Genomic DNA, 23,555 nt, shown 5'->3' with positions numbered 1-23,555 from the left:
GCTACCTATCTAACCTATACTGGGGGAACATACCTATCTAACCTATGAATGAGACAAGCAGCCGAATTCAGTACAGATTGGAGGGGTGCCAGTCTGTTTGTTGGTAGTCCACAAAGTAGTATGTTGCAATAGTCCAGACGAGATATAATTATAAGAGCATGTATTAACATTTTAGTTGTGTTCTGAGTGAGAAAAGGTCGGATGCGAGATATGTTTTTGAGATGACAGGAGCTGGTAAGGGACTAGGAATGAATGTGAGGAATAGAGGGGAGAGAGGAGTCAAATATTACACCTACGCACCGTGCTTGTACAATGCATTCGTGAAAGCAAATAAAATTGCAAATGTGTACATGATTTTGAGCATATTTTTCTATACAACAAAATTGCTCCTGTAGCGCTTTTAAAAAAAAGCAGCGTTCACATTGATGTGGATGATGCCACTGAAATCCCTCATATATGCCACCATCAAAAAGACAAATGCGTTATCGCGTGCAAAAACACGTACAAAATCCTATTATACGTTATACTGTAAATTACACCTCAAAGGGGTGACTCTCAGGGCTTGTTCACAACTAGGGCGCTTTTGCTATATTTTAAGCGCTGGCGATTTTGACAATCGCCTTAAAAGTGCTGGTGCAATGAATCCTTATGGGACTGTTCATATCTGCGCGTTTCATCAGCTCTCCGCTGACCAAACCGCTGCCTGCACCATTTTTTTGGGCAATTTTGCTATGGAAGGTATAGGAAAAACGCAAAACGCTCACAAAATCCCTTTTAAGAATTAATACATTGTATGTATTCTTTTCCGGGTCAAAGAGTTCACTTCCTGACTTGTGTCAGGAAATGAAAAAAGAAATTTCCCTGCAAAAGCGCTTCATACAAAATCCTAGCGCGCAGGTGAGCGCCGGGAGGGGAAAAAAATCACTCTCAAAATCGCAAAACGCGTCCGTCAGCGATTTCGATTTTAGATGTGAACAAAGCCTTTTCAGTGATTTTCCTATTTAAAAAAGCTTTTCCAAAGGCGATGCCAGTCGCCACGTGATTCTGTTTCAGATGGCCACTGCTAGAGGGATTTGCTGCTGGATGGTACATCCTATAGATGCACATTTGCAGCAGACAATTACTAGGAATTTTTTCACTGACATTTTACGGCTTAGGTGGCATGGGCCATAAATAGAAGTGAAAACCTATTAAAATGAATAAAAAATGTTCTAACCTAATTGTTTCATTGTCATTCCGCAACATTAAAAAGAATAATACAAAATTCGATTTGATCTATCATAGAGTGAAGTTGAATATTCACATGGTCGTATTATCCAATTATCACGCTGCACAAAGTGTGTAGGGAACAGGAGTAGTTCTTCAAGCGTCATAACAGGTGAATTTGGTTGTATTATTTGATGGTGTTATAAAAGAAAGAATGACCGTGTGCAGCCTGCTAGGGGGAAACGTGTCAGTAGTGGATAGTACGACAGAGCGACCCTGATGACAATTTATTGGTACAGGGTGTCACCCCACCCTCCTCCTCTCTTCTGCAGCATCCCCTCCCCTCTTCTTCCATACAGCTGCCAGCCTCTCTCCTGCTCTTCCTCCTGTGTCTCCACTATATGGTCAGCTGATAGCAGATCCATCCTCCCATCCTCCTCCTCCACCTCCAGCAGTGACTCTCTCCACCCCCCCCCCCCCCACCCTCTCCCCTGCAGTCAGCTGACAGCATCTCTCGCCGCTCTCTCCATCACTAAGGGTCGGAATCAGCACTTGGACCGGATCAGGATGGCACCCAGCGGGCTGAAAGCGGTGGTGGGAGAAAGTAAGATGATGATGATGTGTAGGGGTGATGGGAGGGAGGGGGCACAGGTGCCCTAGTTGTTGTGCTGTGCATGTCTATGTGTCAGACCCCTCCCTGTGTCCTGCGGATCTGTGTCTGAATCCTGCAGCAGCAGCAGCCTGGCATCTCCATCCCTGTGTGTCCCTCCATGCCAGGCATGCCTCCCCCTGGTGACTGGCACTGGTACCCGATCTGTTTGCCTCGCAATACACCCCAGAAAGAGGCCAGCTCGCTCCCCATGGTACACTGCAACATCAATCATCCATCCTGACCCCTCCCTCCTGTAATCACCCCATCCCTGCTTCTTTGCCTGTCTCCATCTCCAGCTAATCCTGCAGCCCACCTGCCTTCTGAGCACGTTTATTCCATTATAAGATCAAGCAGTGCTAATAGTATTACTGTATATAGTGGCAGCATCACTATATTGCACTGGCATCATCCATCATGGCCCCAGCCCCTCCCCCTCTCATCCTGGTACCCCTCCCACTGCCACTACCACTCTCCATTCTTATAATCTGTCTGCTGCACACATCATTCCTTCAGCACCCCCTTACCCATGTCTCCAGGGGGTGATCCATTCTGATGGGATCACTGGAGTGTGGCTTACAAATGCCATTTATTGGCCTGCTGTTATTTAACCTCTTCATTGCAGGACATGTAATGCAGGGTCCCCTATAGGACCGTAATGCGATGTACTGCAGTAATTGCCATTCACTGAGTAATGGTCTGTCTATAGATTTATCAAGATCCAAATACAGTAGATATCAGCATCCATTATACAGTAATATTTACTGCAGAAATTGCTACAATCCATTTGCAGGGTGTGTGTGCGCCAGTAAAGATCTTTAAGCAATAGTGGCAGTAAATATGTTATTAATATATTTATGACTATTATATATTTAGTGACTCAGATCCATTAGTACGTAATATTACATTACTATCAGTGTTACATTGAAGGACTGTTTATTCTTATGCGTGAGTGTGCGTTTTTTCATGTATAATGAATTAATATTCTATGTCTCCAGTATTAAGTTGAAGCAAGTTTATTCTGTTACGCAAGGGATGATTGGTGGTCTGTTGGCGAGTTTGTGTGTTAGTGTGTATTTGTGTATGTCGTAATGAATGCTGTAACAGCGACTGAGCAGATGTGCTGATACATAATTTATTAGGGGTTAAATAGAATCTCATTTAGGCAGTTATAGGACAGAGTCATATGTAGAGGTCATATGGTACAGCTACAGTATGTGATGCACTGATCAGCTATATTAACTGTGGTGCAGCGACAGCTAAATCCACAAATATAGCATGTCACTGTGCTTACTTTAATATAATGTAAATTTGGAGTCTGCCTACAAGAGAGTTAAAGTGAACTAGAGACGAAGCACCCTCATGTATTTTACCATATATATCCGTTGGAAATGTAGAGAAAACACCTACCCTGCTCTCTGCTTCATCATTCACTGCTCAGCTTGCTTGTTACCAGCCCTGATAAAATCTGAGGCATTCAGTCTGGCTTTGCTCAGGAGTCATTATAGCAGAGCCAGAAGGGGGCAGGCTTAGGCTTGAAAAGACATCAGAGAAGCAGCTATAATGATTCCTGAGCAAAGCCAGACTGAATGCTCAGTCTGGGATTTTATCAGGACTGATAACAAGCAGGCTGAGCAGTGAAGAATGGAACAGACAGCAGGGTAGGTGTTTTCTCTAATGTTCCCACTGATATACAGTATATGGTAAAATACATGATGGTGCTTCATCTCTGGTTCACTTTAAGGTGGCCATACACCTGTTGACTTGTCCGATCCACCATCAGATTCGATAATTATTATAGAATTTGATGATAAGTGGAGCAGCCAAACGCAGGCATTATTGACAATGTGGACAATTTAGGGCCTAAATTGGTTGCATATATTGTTTAAACATGCTGTAAAAATCTCAGGCCGACATGCGGTAATGGCTTGAGTAATTGCCCTCCAATGTTTTATGTCGTTCCCCCCCCCCCCCCTGTACCCGTGCAGTTATACTTTACCCACCACCATCTGCGCCGAGTGTCCTTGTACTAACGGCATATAGCACATGGGACGTCACACGCACTCCACGTGCTACACCAGCAACCACGTGGGGACGCAAATGCAGAAGTACAAGGACACTCAGCATGGACGGCAGCAGGTAAAGTATTCCAGCATCGAGGGGACACACACACGTAAAACATTAGGGGACAGCAGCCGGCGTAGTGGCATCACAAGGCCGCTCCCCGCAAGATTTCATGTTGAAATCAGTCAGAAACTGGACATTGGTTTATGGCGGCCAACAGATCTTTCTCTGATCAGATTTGTGCAGAGATCTGTCTTTTGGTTGATCTGCTGCCAAAATTGCTAGATGTATGGGCACCTTTAGTGATGAGGGATTCAGGAAATGTTTATGGAGAGATTTTTGGAGATAATAGGATTTCATAGTTAAAGAGGAACTGTAACCAAGGATTGAACTTCATCCCAATCAGTAGCTGATACCCCCTTTCCCATGAGAAATCTTTTCCTTTTCTCAAACGGATCATCAGGGGGCTCTGTATGGTTGATATTGTGGTGAAACCCCTCCCACAGTGTGATGTCAAAACCAGGGTGCTGACATCACACTGTGGGAGCCTCGGTGTATTGTAGGAAATAACAGCTGTTTTCCAACTGCCAAAATGCATAATCTCTTTCCACAGATATTACCTGCCAGCAGTAAAGATGTCGCCATGTGATAAATGTCAGAATGTAAATCAGGTCACTCCATATGATCAGCACCATCTAAAATGTTTCTTTATTTCAGCTCCATTAAAACATCATATCAAAATACAAAGGCATGTCTGGGTCTGTATCAATTGATGACGCACAGGCGTTTCGGGCCAATACAGGTCCTTTCTCAAATCATGACCAGCCCGAACTCGAATGTAAATCAGGGAGAGGAAAGATTTTACAATGGACAATCACTGACTAAGGCCCAGTGCACACCAAAACCGCTAGCAGATCCTCAAAATGCTAGAGGTTTTTGGAGCAGATTTCAGAGCGATTCTAGGCATGTTTAGAGAGGTTTTCTAAACATGCCTAGTGTTTTTTTGGAGCGTTTTTGTGTAGCAGATTACAAATATTGTTACAGTAAAAGTAGTTACTGAACAGCTTCTGTAACAAAAACGCCTGGAAAACGCTCTGATGTAGCGTTTTCCAGAGCGGTTTGAGCTTTTGCTATACTTTACATTGAGGCAAAAATGCTTCTGCAAACCGCAAAAGTGCAGCAGGACTCACGTTTGCGGTTTGCTAAAAACCTCAAAACACTGGTGTGCACCATCCCATTGAAATACATTAGCCAAGTGTTTTCACAGGCGGAAGCGGTTTGGAAAACGCTACAAAAACCGCTTGGTGTACACCAGGCCTAAATCATTTATACATAATTATTGTAAAAATTAAGCACTTTTTTATTACATTATTTTCACTGGAGTTCCTCTTATGTTATGGTAATAAATAATTACATGAGTATAATTACAAGAGGCTACCATATTTATTTCCTTTTAAACAATACCAACTGTGGGGCAGTGCTGCTGATCCTCTGCCTCTAATACTTTTAGCCATAGACCCTGAACAAGCATGCAGCATATTAGGTGTTTCTGGCATTATTGTCAGATCTGACAAGATTAGCTACATGTTTGTTTCTGGTGTTCAAACACTGCTGCAGCCATTTAGATAAGCAGGGCAGCCGGGCAAATGGTATTGTTGAAAAGGAAATAAATATGGCAGCCTCCATATTCTTCTCACTTCAGTTGTCCTTGAACAGTTCTCTCATCCCCTCTCTACGGATGGCCCTCCTTCCCCCACAATTGTTCCTATTCAGAAGGTAATTTTTGTAAACAAACTCACTGCCAGTAGGAGGACTCACAGGTGAACCTGGAGGATTTGGTCTGGCCGCTTCCTTTCGGTGAGCATGCCTACATGAATCAGGCAGCACAGGATCCTATATAAACACAGTTCATTTCAGTTACAGTTTCTCATTTACTGAAAGCAGTTTGTATTAATAGATTATGGGACTTCAGCATGGCCTTGATATTGGGAATGTTAGTACAGTAAATATCATTTTGAAAGTATTATAACATTTTGTCGTTACCTATGCATTTCTGTATACATATTTGATTGTTTATGGTAATATGTTATGGATGTAATATCAAATTGTTACTCAAGGTAATTTGACAGACACCGTCCATTTGTTGGACAGTAGAGTTTACAATCTAATGTAGCCACCATACTAGATTTAGGCTTGGTCCACGCTAGTGCGGTTGCAGAACGCAATCCGTGGTACGGGCACCGGTTTACAAAAAACGGAATGTAAACAGATCAAAAAACGATCCGTGCTGCCCTTTTGCAGCACGTTTCCAGTCCGTTTACATTTTTTTAAAACGTATCCGTGTCTCATAGCCGTGGGTGGGCAGTACTGAAGTACAGAGGGCGACATTGCAGGAAGTGATGCGGCAAGCGGTGGAACGCAAGGTAGTGAGTTCCCCGCTTGCTATAGGCTTGAAATTAAGGAAACTAGCTAAAGGGAGAGCGCGGAAAGGGGGACCCAGGTGAGAGATGGGGGTCCGATCCCCTCCCCGCCGCTGTGCCCGCTGCCCCCCTTCCTGGCTGCTTCCCCCTCCAGCCCATCTGGGGACACCTATGACGTTGAGGGGAGGAGCAGGCAGTAGGCAAACCGGATCTCCCTCCGTTTCTGTGTGCAACGTTCTCTGTGTAGAGGGAGATCCGTTTTTGCATTGCCTTTCACTACCCCTCTGTGTATCCCAGGTCTGTGAAGTCCCGACAAATCCGGACTCTCCGTTCAGTTTTTCAAAACGGATCCCCCCAGATCGCCCACGGATCCGTTTTTGAAGTGTGTGAAGACGGCCGCTATTTTTAACATTGGTATCCGTAGCTCTGGTTTTGGTCCAGGCCCAAAAACGAAGCCACGGATATGTTTTTATAACAAATGTGAACCGACCCTTACAAGCAAACTATTGCTATCTACCGGGTATCTATTAATTACCTTCTTGTCACCTTGCCTCACTCCCCTATCTCTCTACAATAGGCTGCAATTCACAAATAAAAAGTTACAGTATGGTGTAGAGCTGATTGGAGGTGCCGGGCAGATGGAGAGAGAGCAAGATCTGATCTGGGGCGGGGGGCGATGGGGGGGGGGGGGGGGGAGAATAGGGATAAAGCACTTCCTAAATTGATGGATTTTGGTGAAAAGGCCAATTGGAGAGCTGGGAGTGGGGTTGGGAAGAACATAAAAAGCTTCTTGATAGGGTGCGAAGAGAGTGTGATAGCCAAGTGAGGCACTGCGGGGAGAAATGTAAAACGCAAATTTTAAAGCAAAATATACAGTAATTTCAAGAAAAAGATTGGTAAGTGAAAACGGACCAATTTGCTGTGAGATCAAACTTTAAAAATTAACCTGCTCATCCCTAGTAAAGTGAACCAGAGACAAAGCACCCTCATGTATTTTACCATATAGATCAGTGGGAACTTTAGAGAAAACACCTACCTTGCTTTCTGTTTTATTCTGCACTGCACAGCTTGCTTCTAATCAGCCCTGATACAATCCCCGACTGAACATTCAGTCTGGCTTTGCTCAGGAATATTTATAGCTCAGTCTGTGTTCCCTCGTGTCTTTTCAAGCCCAAGCCTGCCCCCTGCTGGCTCTGCTCAGGAATCATAATAGCTGAGTCATTATAGCAAAGCCAGACTGAATGCTCAGTCTGGGATTTTATCAGGTCTGATAAGAAACAAGCTGTGCAGTGCAGAATGAAACAGAAAGCATGGTAGGTGTTTTCTCTAATGTTTCCATTGATCTATATGGTAAAAAGCACTAACTGGAGTTAAATACAATGTTTTTTGTATTGATATATTGTGACTCAATTGAGTTCTATATTTTCGAGGGAGGTAAGTCCACCTGAACATCCCCCTCTTTTAGACGGTTTTTAAACATTTTTATTCTACTCTGGCGCCTCTGTACACCAAGCCTTGCTGAAATCTTGATTCCACCCTCGGTGGAGGGGTGCCACCCCATTTCCTATCTACACAGAGCGACATCTTAATAACCTGAGTGGGGTCAGGTTCTAATACTTCCCACCTGCACTTGAAGTGGTTGCCTATGGGTAACCCATGTTTGTGAGTATTTCTAATTATTTTACTTTAAACCACAACCAACTTAACAATACTACACCATATTGGGCTCTCGATTTCTCTTTGTTCTTCCAAGCGCATATATGGTAAAATACCTCATAGTGCTTCGTCTCTGGTTCACTTAAGGACCACAGATTATGAGTTCCACTGAAGGACAATTGGTGATATGAATTGTTTGATGTTAAAAGCTCTGTCAAAATGTGTCAGCACTGTGCAAATGCATAATAATAATGCAAGCCATAAGAATAGTAATCAGCATCTAAAGGCTGGTACACATCTTCAGGCCTGGAACCCACAGGGAATCACTGCAACACTTTAAAATGTGTACATCGATTTCTAGGGTGATTGTGCTTGCGATTCCCCGGTGATTGGAAGCACTGTACAGCGCTTCCGGTTCCTTTTTTTTCTATTTTTCTAGATAAAAAAGCCACGCCCCCTAAAGGAAGAGGTCATAGGTGGTTCTTTAGGACCAATCAGAGAAGCGCCTGTGACCTCTTCCTTTAGGGGGTGGAGCTACGGACGGAAGGAGGAAATCAAGACACTGGGTGAGTATTTTGAGCTGTATTAAAACTGCGATTGCTCTGCTGTATTGTGTAAATGGTTTCTATTAACCCAATAAAACTATTTGAAACTAAAACTGCGATTGCTCATCCCCCCAAAGTGCTGCATAATAACTTTGATAAGCAATTTATGCAATATATGCGCTCAAAATGCTGCACGTCCTGCATTTGCGATTAGCCCCAATCCCCTAATCGCAATCGCAGTAATGGGTTCCCCCTCAATCACTTTCATTGGCAAAGCATTTTTAGGAATTGCCGGCGATCCCAAAACGCTGCCAAAAATGCTGATTGGCCAATCAATGACCAATTTGACCCCTTACATGTAGTATGAGAGTTTGCCTACACAATCTGCTCATTGTATTGTCAATTTGGCCAAATACATTTGCACTTACAAGGAATTTGACTTGGCAGCTGCTTAACAGACACAGACAAAACAATACAAGGACAGTCAGTGTAGATATTACAAGTCAAGGACTTTATATAAGTTAAAGTGGTTGTAAGCAGGTTGAGTACTGATAACATTCAGTTCTGTGCTGTAATGCTTTCATGTCCTAGCAGCTCTGCAGCGAGGTTCTGCATAAAGAACAACTGTATCGAGAAGTCTATGGAGGCTGCCATATTTATTTCCTTTTAAACAATACCAGTTGCATACGGCTAATCTTGTCAAATCTGGCAATAACGTCAGAAACACCTGATATGGCTATGCTTGTTCAGGGTCTAAGGCTAAACATATTAGAGGCAGAGGAGCAGCAGGACAGCCAAGCCACTGGTATTACTTAAAAGGAAATAAATACGTCAGCCTCCATATTACTCTCACTTCAGTTCTCCTTTAAGCTTGGCTACTGCCTGTGGGAAGGAGCTGTTTCTGTGCCTGGACATTTTTGTTGTGACTGATCGGTATCTCACTCCTGAAGGCATAAGTTGGAAGATGCAAAAAAAATAAATCAAAGTTTTATTGGGGGGCCTCATGACTTGTACTCATGCCCTTGGTAATGACATGTAAGAAATATATTTTTTGTATAGAAGTGGAGTGGCCTAGGGGTTGGTGATAGAAGTTTGCTCTTACTTCTTCCAGCCACCAGAGGTGAAATGTGATGGGAGACCAGCTTCTCATTCACATTTAGGTCTCAAACCCACTAGCAACCTTTTCTAAGTGCTGGTCTTTTGAAAAAGCTCTTGCTAATGCAATGCTATGGGGGATTTTTATAAAATCACAACCCTCAAGTGGGATCACTCCCATAGACAGGGCCAGCCCGCTCATGAGGCGGGGTGAAACGTTTGCCTCAGGCGGCAAACTTCTAGGGGCGGCACCCGCCCGTCCGTGGGTGCGGGGGGGGCGGCCGCCGAGCCGGAGGGGTAGCGGGCAGGTCGAGGGTATTGGGCCTAGCGGTGGGGAGGGGGGTCGGACCCCCCCTCCCTCGCCTGGGTCCCCCGATCTGCGCTCCCCTCCAGCTGTAATAGGAAGCAGCCGATGCTCAATCGTAAGAGGCACGGGTAGGGAGGACTCACCTTATCCGCGTTCCAGCGTGCGCTCCACTGACGTCATTTCCTGCATCGCCGTCCACTTACATTACAGTGGGCGGCAATGCAGGAAGTGACGTCAGTGGAGCGCACGCTGGAACGCGGATAAGGTGAGTCCTCCCTGGGGGGGCGGGGGGGGGTGGTTACGGCGTCAATTTTTTTTATAAATTTGCCTCAGGCGCCAAAAAGTCTAGGGCCGGCCCTGCCCATAGCATTTAGAGCATAGAGCTTTTCAAATCACAAAGTACTCAGAAAACCGCTCCTAGTGGGTTCCAAGCCCAACAGTCTGTCTCCGGAGTCCCATCAGCAGCCTCTAGCGAGCAGACTTCTGTCAGAGCGTCAGTTGCATATTTGAGGACTGAGAGTACAGAGATAATTACCTCTTACCAGCTAGTTTGCATATACTGAATTGTAAAGAGATACAAAATGAAGTCTCATTTGGTTTGAGGAGCATCTACCAGTCACCTGCAATGTAAGTAGAGGTGACCTACAATGTAAATAAGACACGATGAGTCATTGGGTATATGTGACTACATTACTGTGGCCAGTGCTGCTTGTGCTGCATGAATACTGTGCTTCATGATGGGTGCATTAGATGGAGGCTGGAATCTGACACGCCAGTGTGAAGTTACATTGTGTAGGACAGTGGAGACAACATTGGCAACTTTTAAAAGGGAAAACTATTTTCAACATTCTATTTAAAAGAGAAACACATACATTTTACAGGACAGTTTTATATAGATATACCCTTATTGTGTAGTTCTTAAAGGGTACCTGATGTGACATGTGACATGATAAGCTGAACATGTGGATGGGCAGTCTCAATCCTACCTAGAACGAGACTGTGTTCCTTTTTTTTCTAACTCTAAGGCTACTTTCACACTATGGGGTTGATTCATTTGAAACTGCTGTGGCCATCACCGCAAGTTACTTGAGGGAGCGCGAGGTAATTGTACGTAGCGTGCACTCTAAACTTACACGATGTAAACCTAATTGCCGTGCAGTACTATGTAGCCAGATTACGATAAATCATTAGAGCAGCCGCTACTATGTTAATGTAGTAGTAGCAGCAGCGCTAGTGGACTTTCATGGTCACACTACATGGTATCGCACGGCAATTAGGTTTACCTTGCATAAGTTGAGAACTCACGCGGAGGTCGCCGTAATTTACTTGAGGGAGTGCAAGATAATTGTAACAAGCGCACGCTACGTGCGGTCCTCTCTGCGTACCATGCGCTCGTTACAATTACCTCGCGCTCCCTCAAGTAACTTATGGTGATGGCCGTGGTAGTTATAATGAATCAACCCCTAGATCTGATGTGGTGCGCATGCACAGAAATAGTGTCAACAGTGATGAAAATTCGCATTGCATGGTTTTAATGCAACATGACACGTACAGTGCAGCATACAGTCCATAGACTTATGCTTGCACTGCACCTCCACGAACATCAGGAAGTGCATTGTTCCATCGGTAACACACCACAAAACTACTGTTGTGGCTAGACTGTGGCCATGGAGGGAGGAGAAGGTATGACAGTGTGGCATATGAGGGAGAGGCTCAAGGTGAATGTGGTGTAGAGGGGAACAATACATCATCAATACATCCCATGCTGGTGACCATCCGACACTATGGATCTTAAAGGGACTCTGAGCACCGCTCATGGGCATGCCTTTAAGATTCCGACCTGTACTACAAAGTACGGGTCGCATACCTTTCTGTAGCTTGTGCTCTCATCTTTAATTTGATGCCTGAATCACCGTTCTACACCAAATAGTTTTCGTTCGATTTCAATTTAAAAATCGCGGCTGTCATCTTAGCTATGTTATAACCTCCGTGTCACCCCTGTCTTCTCTGTTAGAGAAGTGCATCACTGAATGAAGCAGGAAGAGGAAGTGACATGCATGACCATTGCCCCTTGAACACTTAGGGCCTGTTTCCGCTACACACAGATTGGATGCATAAAAACTGATTCCAATGAATGCCTATGGGCCTGTTTCCACTAAACGCAATTTTTCTGTTGCAGATTTTCCCATAGGCATTCATTGGAGTCAGTTTCTCTGCATCCATTCTGCATCCATTCTGCATCCAATCTGCCTGTAGTGGAAACAGGCTCTTAACGTATTGCATTGCATTGTAGTTGTGTTCCCAGCCGCTACTCGTCACAAGGGACATGTAAGTCTATGGATACTTGCATAGTGGATGCGATGCGGCATGACATAAGCATCCAAATCACAGCAATGCTGTTGCAAAGTCTGCAACGCAATGGGCAATGCAGTGAATGTGTGGACCGACAGGAATCCAAGTGACGTACTTCCTGCCTGGCAGGAAGTATGTCACTAGAAGGGGCGGGCCTATGCATATGACCCTGTTTCCACACCATGGTGCAGGGTCATATGAAGCAAGATTTATGAGGTATGGTGATGCTCCCCAGCCAAGCGATCACTGCACCATATCGATGTGCAACCGGCCTAAGAAACCCTTCTGAGAGCAGGGAGAGATAAAACGTTCAGTAGTTAAAGATTTGCCTTGGTGGGAGCTGAAGTAATAACTTATTTTTAAACTTTTAAATACAAAATAAGACTATGGGATTCCATGAAAGTTCTATTTAGGAGTAGAAACATAGTTACAGTTGTTTATGTCATCAGTTTATTTTCGCTTCAGGTTTGCTTTAAGGCAGATTGTCACCAGTGGGACATGTATATACATAGCTCAGAGGAGCAGTCCCTCTTTGGGAACCAAATACCCCTGTCCCCTCTTTCTTCCTCATGTGTCCCTCGTTCAGGACTGCTGTACAGATATTTGTATATGTATGTATTTTTCTGCTGAAAAATGTGTTTTACTGACTCTAAACTTTTTTCCCATCAATTAAATTGATATATTTCTTATTTTTAAATGCTAATATGAAGGAAAACTAATGATCATAGAATGGACCGGTGTGGTTTGAATGATAAAACGATTTTGATTCTGAATTCTTTGCGATGTACATGGTGAGGGGTGTGGTGGGGGTGTGGTCAGGGGCGTAGCAATAGGGGGTGCAGAGATAGCGACTGCATCGGGGCCCTTGGGCAAGAGGGGCCCCGAAGGGCCCTCCCTCCATGGCAGTATTAGCTCTCTATTGATCCTGTGCTCATAATAATCACTTCTATAGATACTTTGAATAGTAGTGATCATTAACAAGCTGTTCCCCATTTCCTTCTTGCACCTCTGACTCTGTAGTTGCCATTGGCAGGTTTTGGGGCGCTGTATCGTTTGTTATGTATAGCGTGCTTGGGGGGGAAGACCCCAATGTAAAACTTGCATCGGGGCCCATAGCTCCTTAGCTACGCCACTGGGTGTGGTTAGAGGTGTGGCAGGAGCATGATTAGAGGTGTGGCAGGGGAATGTCTTATCCCACGATATGGAAATCAAATTCTCTGCCTCAGTTATACTGCCTTAATACTTATTACATTATTTATGATATAATTTACAATAATCAATTTCAATTTCTGATGTATGGAAGTTTGACTTCCTGTAGGCTACTGAAGCATATGAATAAGCATCTATGGGAAAGAATCACTAATCAGCAGTAAAGAATCACTAATCAGCAGTAAAACTGCCGAAAGAGCACTATAGCTTTACATATTTTTACACAAGTAGCGTAAGGCGTGTAATAAAAGCATTCTTCAGTTAGGTGATAAAATAGTGTAAAGGTCCGTACACACACCTGATCAAAGGCAACGAGGGGTCCGTCGTCACCTCCTGCTGGGCGTGTTTTCAGCAGACAGTACAACGTGTGTACAGTCTGTCGCTGGACTGATAAGGCTGTTTTTGAGCGATCCGCCCAGCAGGAGGTGACGACGGACCCGTCGTTACCTTTGATCAGGCGTGTGTACGGACCATAAGCCTTTTGAGAATGGTATAACCACTCAATATCAGAATAGTGTCAGGTAGTCCTGATCTGCTGCACTATGTGTAACCTGTAGAATCTACAGCTAATAGTTTCTTTGTCACAGAGAGTCACCTGTGTTACATGGGCCAGAGGAATAGCCTTTCATAGTCCAAAGCTTAAAGGACCACTATTGCGAAAGGTGTAAAATTTAAAATACATGTAAACATATACAAATAAGAAAAATGTTTCTTCCAGAGTAAAATGAGCCATAAATGACTTTTCTCCTATGTTGCTGTCACTTACGGTAGGTAGAAGAAATCTGACAGAAGTGACAGGTTTTGAACTAGTCCAAAGGCCCGTACACACGCTAGACAGGCTGGAACGACAGACCCTCCCACTGGGCAGGCGTTCCAGCGTGTGTACAGTCTGTCTGCAGACTGATGAGGCGGTTTCTGCTCAGAAACAGCCTTATCAGTCTGTCTGATTGTGAAAATCCGCCCAGCGGGGCCTGAGCAATCCTCCTGCGTGGGTTACCCCGAGCTCAGCTCAGGATAACCGGCAAGGAGGTTAAACTGTGCATAGTACCCAGAGGGTGGGGGAGGAATAAAACAATCGATATCCATATTGTCTTCAGGATCAGAGGCAGATTCCCTTTCAAGATCACTTGCCACCAAGTCATTGACCGACCACCCATGCTAGCCGAACTTAGGGGTCCCACAGCCTCTGAAGGTCGCAGAAAAGGGGCTTGATTCACTAAAGCGTGCTAAGTGTTAGCACGCCAGTGAAAAGCCCCTTAGCACGTGCAAACTGCCTCTTCACGCTCTAATATGTACGTAAGAGTTTACACGCGTAAAGTTTTGCGCTTCGCGAGTAAAGTTTTGCGCGCAACGCTTTGCGTGCAAATTAGTGTGTTAAGCAATGACTTCACGTGCTAAGGAGACTTACAGTAACCGAGTTTGCACTGGTTAGTGAATCAAGCCCAAGGTCTGGAATAAGATGCGTCTACCATATAAATGCAAATCCACAATAGTCTTAAATACATCAGTATTAGAAGTGGGGTAAAAGCCCAGAGCTCTACTCAGAATCTGTACTATATGTGGTGAACGTTCTTCCCCCGTTAGATGTATTACTTGTCTTTGTGAAATCTGTTCCTCCACTTGTAATGCTGTCCCCTGAATGGGGTCCCCATCCTGATAGCCACCTGAAAAGGGGTGCATTCATCTAAAATATGTACTCAAAAAGTTTGAGAAAGGCTGGCTCAGGCCCTCACCGGTATACTGCTTTGAGACTTGTCTGTTTGACACTGCTAGGATTGCTGAGCATTGCACAATGATTGTTATTGTTTCATTATTATTGATTTATAAAGTGACATGATATGATGCAGTACATAGTAAGAAGCAAACATGAGGTACATGATAATACAAACAATGGTATACACCAATTCATAAAATACAGAATTGGTACAAAATACAGGATTGGTAATGACAGTGACAAAAGTAACATGATGAATAAAATGTATAACAAATTCCAAGATACAAAAGGGTGAGAGAGGCCCTGTCTTTGCTAGCTTACAATTTAAATGAATGGCAGACGCACAAGAGGTGGGGTACTGTACAATAACCATACTTAGAGGTGGTGTGTTTTTAGGATATCTAGTAGGAGTGCAACTTGGCCTGAGGTCAAAGAGGGAATAGCCTAAATTAGAGCGTATGCTTGTCAGAAAAAGTGAGTTTTGAGAGAGCTTTTAAAGTGAACCAGAGATGAAGCGCCCTCATGTATTTTACCATATACTGTATATCAGTGGGAATATTAGAGAAAACTCTTACCCTGCTGTCTGTTTCATTCTTCACTGTTCAGCTTGCTTCTTATCAGCCCTGATAAAATCCCCGACTGAGCATTCAGTCTGGCTTTGCTCAGGAATCATTATAGCTGAGTCATTATAGCAGAGCCACAAGGGGGCAGGCTTGGGCTTGAAGAGACATCAGAGGAGACAGACTCAGCTATAATGATTCCTGAGCAAAGCCAGACTGAATGCTCAGTCGGGGATTTTATCAAGGCTGATAAGAGCAGATGTACAGGGGAGAAAGATCGTGGAGAGCTTTGTAGGTTCAGTTATACTGCATTGATTAGCAATGCATGTGGTAAAATAACGCTATACAGCCGGTTGCCACACAACCGCATTATGAAGAAGCTGTTCATGATGCTACCAGCAAGACAGAGGAGTACAGAACTATAGCTGAATGTGATATCTCCCTTCACTGTGTGAGGCAGCTGTGTTATCTCCTATGCCATTGTGCCTTTGTCTTTATTTGCTCAGCTGCACACAGGTGCTGTGTGGAAAAGCACGGTGTTTTATATCCCTCATTTTTCTTTTTCTTTTTTTTAAATTAAGCATTTTTATATGTGAATATTAAAAAATATCACACACATTTTTTTTTACAATGTTAACCACTTAAGGACCACAGGCTTTACACAAGTCTCCCCCCCGTATGACCAGGCTATTTTTTTTACGAACTAAGCCACTGCAGCTTTAAGTGATTTCCGCCCTCCTTTCCTGCCGAATCCATCTGAAAATGGCGCCTGCAAATAATGGAGCACGGTGTTGCCGCTAATCCGTTTGCCGCTTATCGCTATTTAACGTTAAAGCCTTATTAATGTTTAACGTTAAAGCCTTATTGTTATTTAGCGTTAACACACAGAACCCTCTCTGTACCTATCCCTAACCCCTAAACCCCCCTGGTGGTGCCTAACCCTAACCACCCCCCGGGTGGTGCCTAACCCTAAGACCCCCCTGGTGGTGCCTAACCCTAACCACCCCCCTGGTGGTGCCTAACCCTAAAACCCCCCTAGTGGTGCCTAACCCTAACCACCCCCCTGGTGGTGCCTAACCCTAACCACCCCCTGGTGGTGCCTAACCCTAACCATCCCCCTGGTGGTGCCTAACCCTAACCACCCCCCTGGTGGTGCCTAACCCTAACCATCCCCCCCGGTGGTGCCTAACCCTAACCTTGACAGTGTTACATTAAATCCATTCACCGTTTTGCAGTTAAATAACCTCTGCAGTTTGGCTTATGTAGGGCGCTATTGATAAATAACGTTACTGTGGGCAATAACGTCTACTGTTTCGTAAATGAACGGCACTATTGATAAATAACGTTAGTGTGTGCCACTATTGATAAATAACGTTACTGTGTGCCATTTTTCTTCTTTTTTCCCTGTACGCCAGGGGTCTCAAACTCAATTTACCTGGGGGCCGCAGGAGGCAAAGTCAGGATGAGGCTGGGCCGCATAAGGGAGTTCACGTGTCCCCGCCGCAAAACGAGGGCTGCAGAGCCCCCAAATCGCCCCGGGGGGCAATCCGCCGGCATTTCCTGGAAGGGGCAGAGCTTTCAGCTTCAGCTCAGCCCCTCCTGACGTCAATCGCGGCGGATCGCCGCCTCTGCCCGCCCCTCTCACTCTTCCTTCACAGAGAGGGGCGGGGGAGAGGCGGCGATCCATTCGGCGATTGACGTCAGGAGCTTCCAGCTGTAGCTCTGCCCCTCAGCGCAGTCGTGGATGTTTGCGCGGGGGATTTGGGGGTCTGCAGCCCTTGTTTAGCGGCGGGGATGCGGCGGATTACTTGGGAGCACTGAAGCGAACTATAAGGTAAAATGGGCAAATATAGTTTGCTTCCGTGTCTCTTTTGCTTTTGCCAGCAGGCAGGGCCGGTTTAAGCAACAATGGGGCCCCAGAGCAAAATAAACTTGCCCTCCCCCCCCCCCCCCCCCAACAGATACCCTGGAACAAAAATCGGCATTAAGGGATCTTTTTTGCAGCTGGTATAGTCAGGGTGTGAAGCCCCAATCGGTCGGAGCTCCACATTCTGGCTACCCCAGCCTGCATGGGGGACAAGGGGTTAAAAAGTTTCAGGAGGGGGGACCCCACATATTTTTTTTTTTAAAAATTCCCACACTCTAAACATAAAAAAAAAAAAATTGGGAAAATAAGAAAAAATGCTAGGAATCTTCATACAGCCATTTTGCGGCTGTATAGCGATCCCTGGCCAAAGCGCTGCGGCTGCGTATGGACCCCCTGGAAACCCTGTCAGGAAATGTATTGCTCTTTCTTTTGATACATGTAAAATTACACTACCGTTAGGCTTGCTACTAAAAGTGACATTAACCGCATTTAAAAGTATACTATTTTCCTTCGAAACTTTAAAATCGATTTTCTCAAAAACTATAAGGTCTTTTTGAACAATTGTTTTTTCCTCTTATTCCTAATGATCTCCTTAACATATCCTGCAAATTTAGGGTTTCTAGCATTTAAGATGGATTTGCTATTAACCATTAAAGTCGGTGAGTTTTTAAATGTGTATTTTTTTCCTTTGCAACTTTAAAATCGATTTTCTCAAAAACTATAAGGCCGATTTGAAAATTTTTTTTTCCTCTTGTAGCCACTGGGGGCCCCTACAAGCTCTGGGTCCCTGGGGCCACAAAATATTGTATCGAGGGCCGCAAATGGCCCGTGGGCCGCGAGTTTGAGACCCCTGCTGTACGCCATTATTATGCAGTACTAACGATAAATAGCGATAAGCGTATCTTTTTAATGCGGCGCCATTTTTATGCATAGGTGCTGTGCGCCATTATTCACTGATCCATTTCCTGCCTACCAACAGAGCTTTCTGTTGGTGGGGTCTGATCTCTGCTGCCCTGTCTGTTTGTTTATTTATTTATTTGTATTTTTTTTTATAATAAATTTTGCTTTTTTTTATCCCTAGAAAATACTTCTCCGTCCGAGCTGCTAAAACTCGGAGGGGGAATAGTAATTAATGCCGCCCGCAATTTCAGAGGCTGCAGGTTAAGCCGAATGGCGACAAAGTGACCGGGTGACGAAACACCGTATACGCAATAACGATCCCTATTGCAGCCATGCTTCCCTAGTAACTGGTAGTCTGTCCACAGGCTGACAGTCACTAAGAAAATGTGGAATCAGTGGTATCAAAGTGAGAATCTCCTCCCTATGACCTGGACTGAATAAGCCCTCGTACCCACTTGTTTCATTCAGTGTTTTTTTTTTTTATATATACATTTGCAGCGCAATGCAAACAACTGTACCAGGCACTTGCATTGAACCGTATGCTGCTTTCCTAAAGAAAAATCTGTGCAGCTTTGCATTTGCAGTTGAACAAAAATGGAAACTCACAAGTGGGAACAGGTAAAATGTGATCCTCTGAAGATCCGCAAGGACAGCTCTTCATGAGGTGCTCTCAGGGGCGTAGCAATAGAGGTCGCAGCGGTCGCATGCGCGACTGGGCCCGGCTCCTGAAGAGGCGGGGGAGGGGCCCATGTCTTTTTGTAGTGGCCAGGACTGAGTGCGGCCCATGCGCCGTGAGCGCTATTGGGAGGGGGGGGAGCCGAAGCCGCGGGGAGGGCAGCCCGACCTCTCCCTCCCTTCCTCTCCCCGCCCCCCCCCCTTCAGATGCAGAGTGACGCGCACGGAAGCGCTGTAGGCTGAAACTCACCTCCGTCCCTGCGTTCCAAGCGCCGCTGATCTCCTCTCGCTGTATAGATGTTGTTACACACTGCTTCCGGCTAAACAGGAAGCAGTGTGTAACAACATCTATACAGAGCGGGAGGAGACCAGCGGCGCAGGGACGGAGGTGAGTTCTGCCTACAGCACTTCCGTGCGCCGCGCACTCTGCATCTGAAGGGGGGGGGGGCCCGGGGAGAGGAAGGGAGGGAGAGGTCGGGCTGCTCTCCCCGCAGCTGCGGCTCCCCCCTTCATTATGGGGGGGGGGGGGGGGACACCTACCTACCTACCTACCTACCTACCTACCTAATCCTGGGGGGCAGCTACCTTCCTATCCTGGGGGGGCAGCTACCTAATCTAACCTATCCTGGGGGGCAGCTACCTACCTAACCTATCCTGGGGGGGCAGCTACCTACCTAACCTGTCCTGGGGGGGCAGCTACCTACCTAACCTATCCTGGGGGGCAGCTACCTACCTAACCTATCCTGGGGGGCAGCTACCCACCTAACCTATCTGGGGGGGGGGGGCAGCTACCTAATCTAACCTATCCTGGGGGGCAGCTACCTACCTAACCTGTCCTGGGGGGGCAGCTACCTACCTAACCTATCCTGGGGGGGCAGCTACCTACCTAACCTATCCTGGGGGGGCAGCTACCTACCTAACCTATCCTGGGGGGGCAGCTACCTACCTAACCTATCTGGGGGGGGGCAGCTACCTAATCTATCCTGGGGGGCAGCTACCTACCTAACCTATCCTGGGGGGGCAGCTACCTACCTAACCTATCCTGGGGGGGCAGCTACCTACCTAACCTATCTGGGGGGGGGGCAGCTACCTAATCTAACCTATCCTGGGGGGCAGCTACCTAATCTAACCTATCCTGGGGGGCAGCTACCTAATCTATCCTGGGGGGCAGCTACCTACTCTAACCTATCCTGGCGGGCAGCTACCTACTCTAACCTATCCTGGGGGCAGCTACCTAATCTAACCTATCCTGGGGAAAGCTACCTAATCTATCCTGGGGGGCAGCTACCTAACCTATACTGGGGGGCACCTACCTCATCTAACCTATACTGGGGGGCAGCTACCTAATCTAACCTATACTGGGGGGCACCTACCTATCTAACCTGGGGGCACTTACTTGTCTAACCTGTATTCGGGGCACCTAGCTAGCCTATACAGGTGGCAACTATACTGGCTACCTATATTGGAGGCACCTACCTAACTAACCTATACTGGGGGCACCTACCTATCTAACCTATGCTGGGGACAACTATTCTGGCTACCTATATTAGAGGCACCCACCTAGCTAACCTGTACTGGGGGCACCTATCTATCTAACCTATACTGGCGGCGCCTGCCTATCTAACCTATACTGGGGGCAACTATACTGGCTACTTATGCTGGAGGCACCTACCTGGCTAACCTATACCGGGGGCAACTATACTGGCTTACCTATGCCTGGCTACCTATACTGGGGGGACCTATAGCTGGCTATAGGGATTTGGATATGTGTGTGCGTCGGGTGTTGCCGGGGGAGGGGGGCTGTTGTTGCCGTGGGGGGGGGGGGGGGCACATCCAGATTCCGCATCGGGGCCCAGAGGTTTGTAGCTACGCCACTGGGTGCTCTTATTCACAGAGGTTATTCTAAAGACACAAAGCACTTGACTCGATGAAGCGGACGAGGACCCGCAAAACGCATTGTTTTTAAAAGTGTTTTTTCAAAGAACTTATGTATCCTTATACAGGACCTTATATTATACTAGTTGGATCTAGTCTGTAAAGTAGTGCTTTTTGCAAATGCAGTATAAAGAATGTCTTTGGGTACCCCCCTGGAAATCTATATAACCTACCATCTAACAGAAAAGCTTTGTAGAGTCTCAGCTGCACAATCAGTTTACCCTCCTACAACCTCAGTAGTAACAGATTGTAAGTAGTTAATCAGCTTGTGTTGAAAGGACACAGCAATTAATCACTTAAATTGTGCGCCTTCCTTCTTGCACGACTGTCTTTGTTTTGCGCTCACGTCACCAAAAGAAAAAAAACAAGTCAACAATGCAGGAAAGAGGAAACTGGGGCAACAGCAATGTGTTTTTTTTCTTTGTGCAGGTAGGCTATAAAACAGCATATGAATTGTTCTTCTTAATATTAAAAGTACCAACAAATCCCATCTAAGTGCTGTATTTTGAGGAAATAAATGGGTGAGTATAATAATTATTAGTTTATAGAGAGCCATCATCATCAATGTTCTGTAGCACCATTCAATTACACAGTACTGTAATTATAAAGATGGTAACTAAAAACAAACAATATGCACCAACCATGGCAATACAGATAATAGACAGGTGTACAGACGTATGTATGAGTGAGACAGCAGAATGTATGAGCAGGTGGGGATTACAGATGTCTCTATGCCTGTTATTCTCCCATAAGATCTTAATAAGATGCAGTACCTAGCCTGGGGGGTTGGGCGGCTGTTGACCCTGGCCTTAGGCGCTGGAAAGTAGAATTCGGCCCTGTTGCTCAGATCATACTATTGGGATTGATACATGGTGAAGAGAGGATTTATTATGATGGCTTTAATGCTGAGACACCCCTGATGTTTAATTTACAAAATCTTCACGTTCCCAACTAGCACATATGAATTAAACTACGTCTAGATCTACTAATTAACACATACAAAATGACTGCAGCAGCGCAGCTGGGGTTAGAAATTGCAGGGTAGACCCGCTTGTGACGGCACTGAGAAGCCCAGGAAGCCGTGAACAAAGGAATCAGATTGTGGATTATTTATAATACATCTGAAGATTAAGACAGCAAAGTAATTTAAGAGCTATAAACAGGACAGTATTATGTGAGGTGTTTGTGGACTGTGTTTAAAACACCAGACTTAGATGCAAAGCAATAAGCAAGAACATTTACCTAATGTGTCAGTCAAGACTCTCCATAGGCCTAGTACAGAAGTGGAAAAACTTTGTGACTTGTGGGCCACAATGTGAGTTCTTAAATGTGACAGAGGGGCCAGACCCTTCAGTATGGAAAGTATTTGTAGCAGATATGCCCCCAGTATTAGGTGGTTCTGCTTAGTATTGGGCCTCCCCCCAGTGTAGGAATCCGAATATGTCCCCAGTATTAGGGAGGCCTCCAGTTCCAGTTTAGGTGGTAGATGTGCCTGCACCCCCAAGTATAGGTTGGGTGTTTTTTTTTTTTCTCAAAGTTTCTCTACAGTCGGACTGCAGCTGGAACTGGGTATCTCTCATTGATGATTACCGAACATAAAATGCCTGTGCAGCCAAGAAAAGAAACAGAATGCTCAGTAACTATAAATCCCTACTGCTCAGTAAGAATAAGTCACTACACCCTGGGGGATCACATGGCTAGGAATTTATCAACCAAAAAATACAACTATTCCACTGATCCAGAGATCTATCTAAATTATACTTTATTGCTCATACTTGTAACAACATAACAGAGGTTAAGTTAAAACAAATTAAAACACTGCCTAGGAGCATTCCAGATGATTATGATCACAACCACACAAGCACCCAGCACCATATACACTGCTGGCATTGCAACGCAAGTTGCCTAGTAGTGATGTTGGCGAACACTTCTCCAGCGAATAGCTATGGGCAGCCTGACCCCTGTACTACTTCCAGGGTGCAATGACCCGCAGTAGTACGCATGCCTTGGCCCGGCGATGCGCCTCCTTGATCGCATGCCTGTAGCCGGGCACGCTTCATGACATCACGCTCATGCGTGCCCAGTCAAAGGCGCACAATCAAGGACATGCACCGACGGGCCAGGGCATGCGTACTAATGAACGCATCCGGCCTAGGGCATGCATACTACTGCGGGTCATTACGACCTGGAAGTAGTACAGAGGTCAGGCTGCCCATAGCTTTGTGGCGAGCAGTTCTGCGAACTGCTTGCTTCATCTCTAAAGGACAACTGAGAGGGATATGGAGGCTGCCGTATTTATTTCCTTTTAAGCAATACCAGCTGCCTGGTTCCGACAAGGTTAGCTGCATGCTTGTTTCTGGTGTATGTGATTCATTATTCAGACATCACTGCAACCAAATAG

General features: G+C 45.5%; 1 protein-coding gene across 2 annotated transcripts in view; it reads left to right on the top strand.

Annotated features, from left to right (window-relative positions):
- Positions 1-1,675: 1,675 nt before the first annotated feature.
- LOC137527627 (syntaxin-binding protein 1) overlaps positions 1,676-23,555 on the top strand; it is an 83,601-nt gene continuing 61,721 nt past the window's right edge. Inside the window, exon 1 of one of the 2 annotated variants that reach the window (XM_068248281.1) lies at positions 1,676-1,810. In XM_068248281.1, coding sequence (XP_068104382.1) covers positions 1,774-1,810 — 37 coding nt within the window. In that variant the 5' untranslated portion in view covers positions 1,676-1,773. The remainder of the gene's footprint in view (positions 1,811-23,555) is intronic. The other variant, XM_068248282.1, reaches the window with a different exon arrangement.

Source organism: Hyperolius riggenbachi, chromosome 8, assembly GCF_040937935.1.
Source record: "Hyperolius riggenbachi isolate aHypRig1 chromosome 8, aHypRig1.pri, whole genome shotgun sequence".
In the NCBI taxonomy this organism is placed as follows: Eukaryota; Metazoa; Chordata; class Amphibia; order Anura; family Hyperoliidae; genus Hyperolius; species Hyperolius riggenbachi.
Note: the sequence above shows the minus strand (reverse complement) of the source record. Positions and strands in the feature narration are given on the sequence as shown.